The sequence below is a fragment of the Theobroma umbraticum genome, unplaced genomic scaffold, assembly GCF_002168275.2.
Source record: "Theobroma umbraticum cultivar Fairchild unplaced genomic scaffold, ASM216827v3 scaffold_20.0, whole genome shotgun sequence".
NCBI lineage: Eukaryota > Viridiplantae > Streptophyta > Magnoliopsida > Malvales > Malvaceae > Theobroma > Theobroma umbraticum.
In genome coordinates, this window is record NW_018397266.1 from 2,113,369 (window position 1) to 2,113,595 (window position 227).

Below are 227 nucleotides of genomic sequence, written 5' to 3' on the forward strand. Positions count from 1 at the left end.
TCTTGATGAAACAATATTTAAGTGCTTCTCAGAGGCACAAGAGTACCCGAGGTGAAGTATTAACTTCTCGAATGATTCTAGATCATCATCTTCAATTAAATAACTCAAAATATGAATGGATAGATGAATTGGCCTTTGATCTAGCAAGCTACTCAGAAGAGCAAATTTCTAGTAACCAGGTTAACACCGAGACACTGGTCTACTTTTGGAATTTCTGGAAGGATAAA

General features: G+C 36.1%; 1 protein-coding gene across 1 annotated transcript in view; it reads left to right on the forward strand.

Annotated features, from left to right (window-relative positions):
- LOC110423454 (uncharacterized) overlaps positions 1-227 on the forward strand; it is a 14,748-nt gene that overhangs the window by 12,685 nt on the left and 1,836 nt on the right. Inside the window, 1 exon segment of the mRNA XM_089784725.1 lies at positions 23-227. This exon segment is cut by the window's right edge and continues 1,272 nt beyond it. Within this exon segment, the coding sequence (XP_089640851.1) occupies positions 23-227 (205 nt within the window).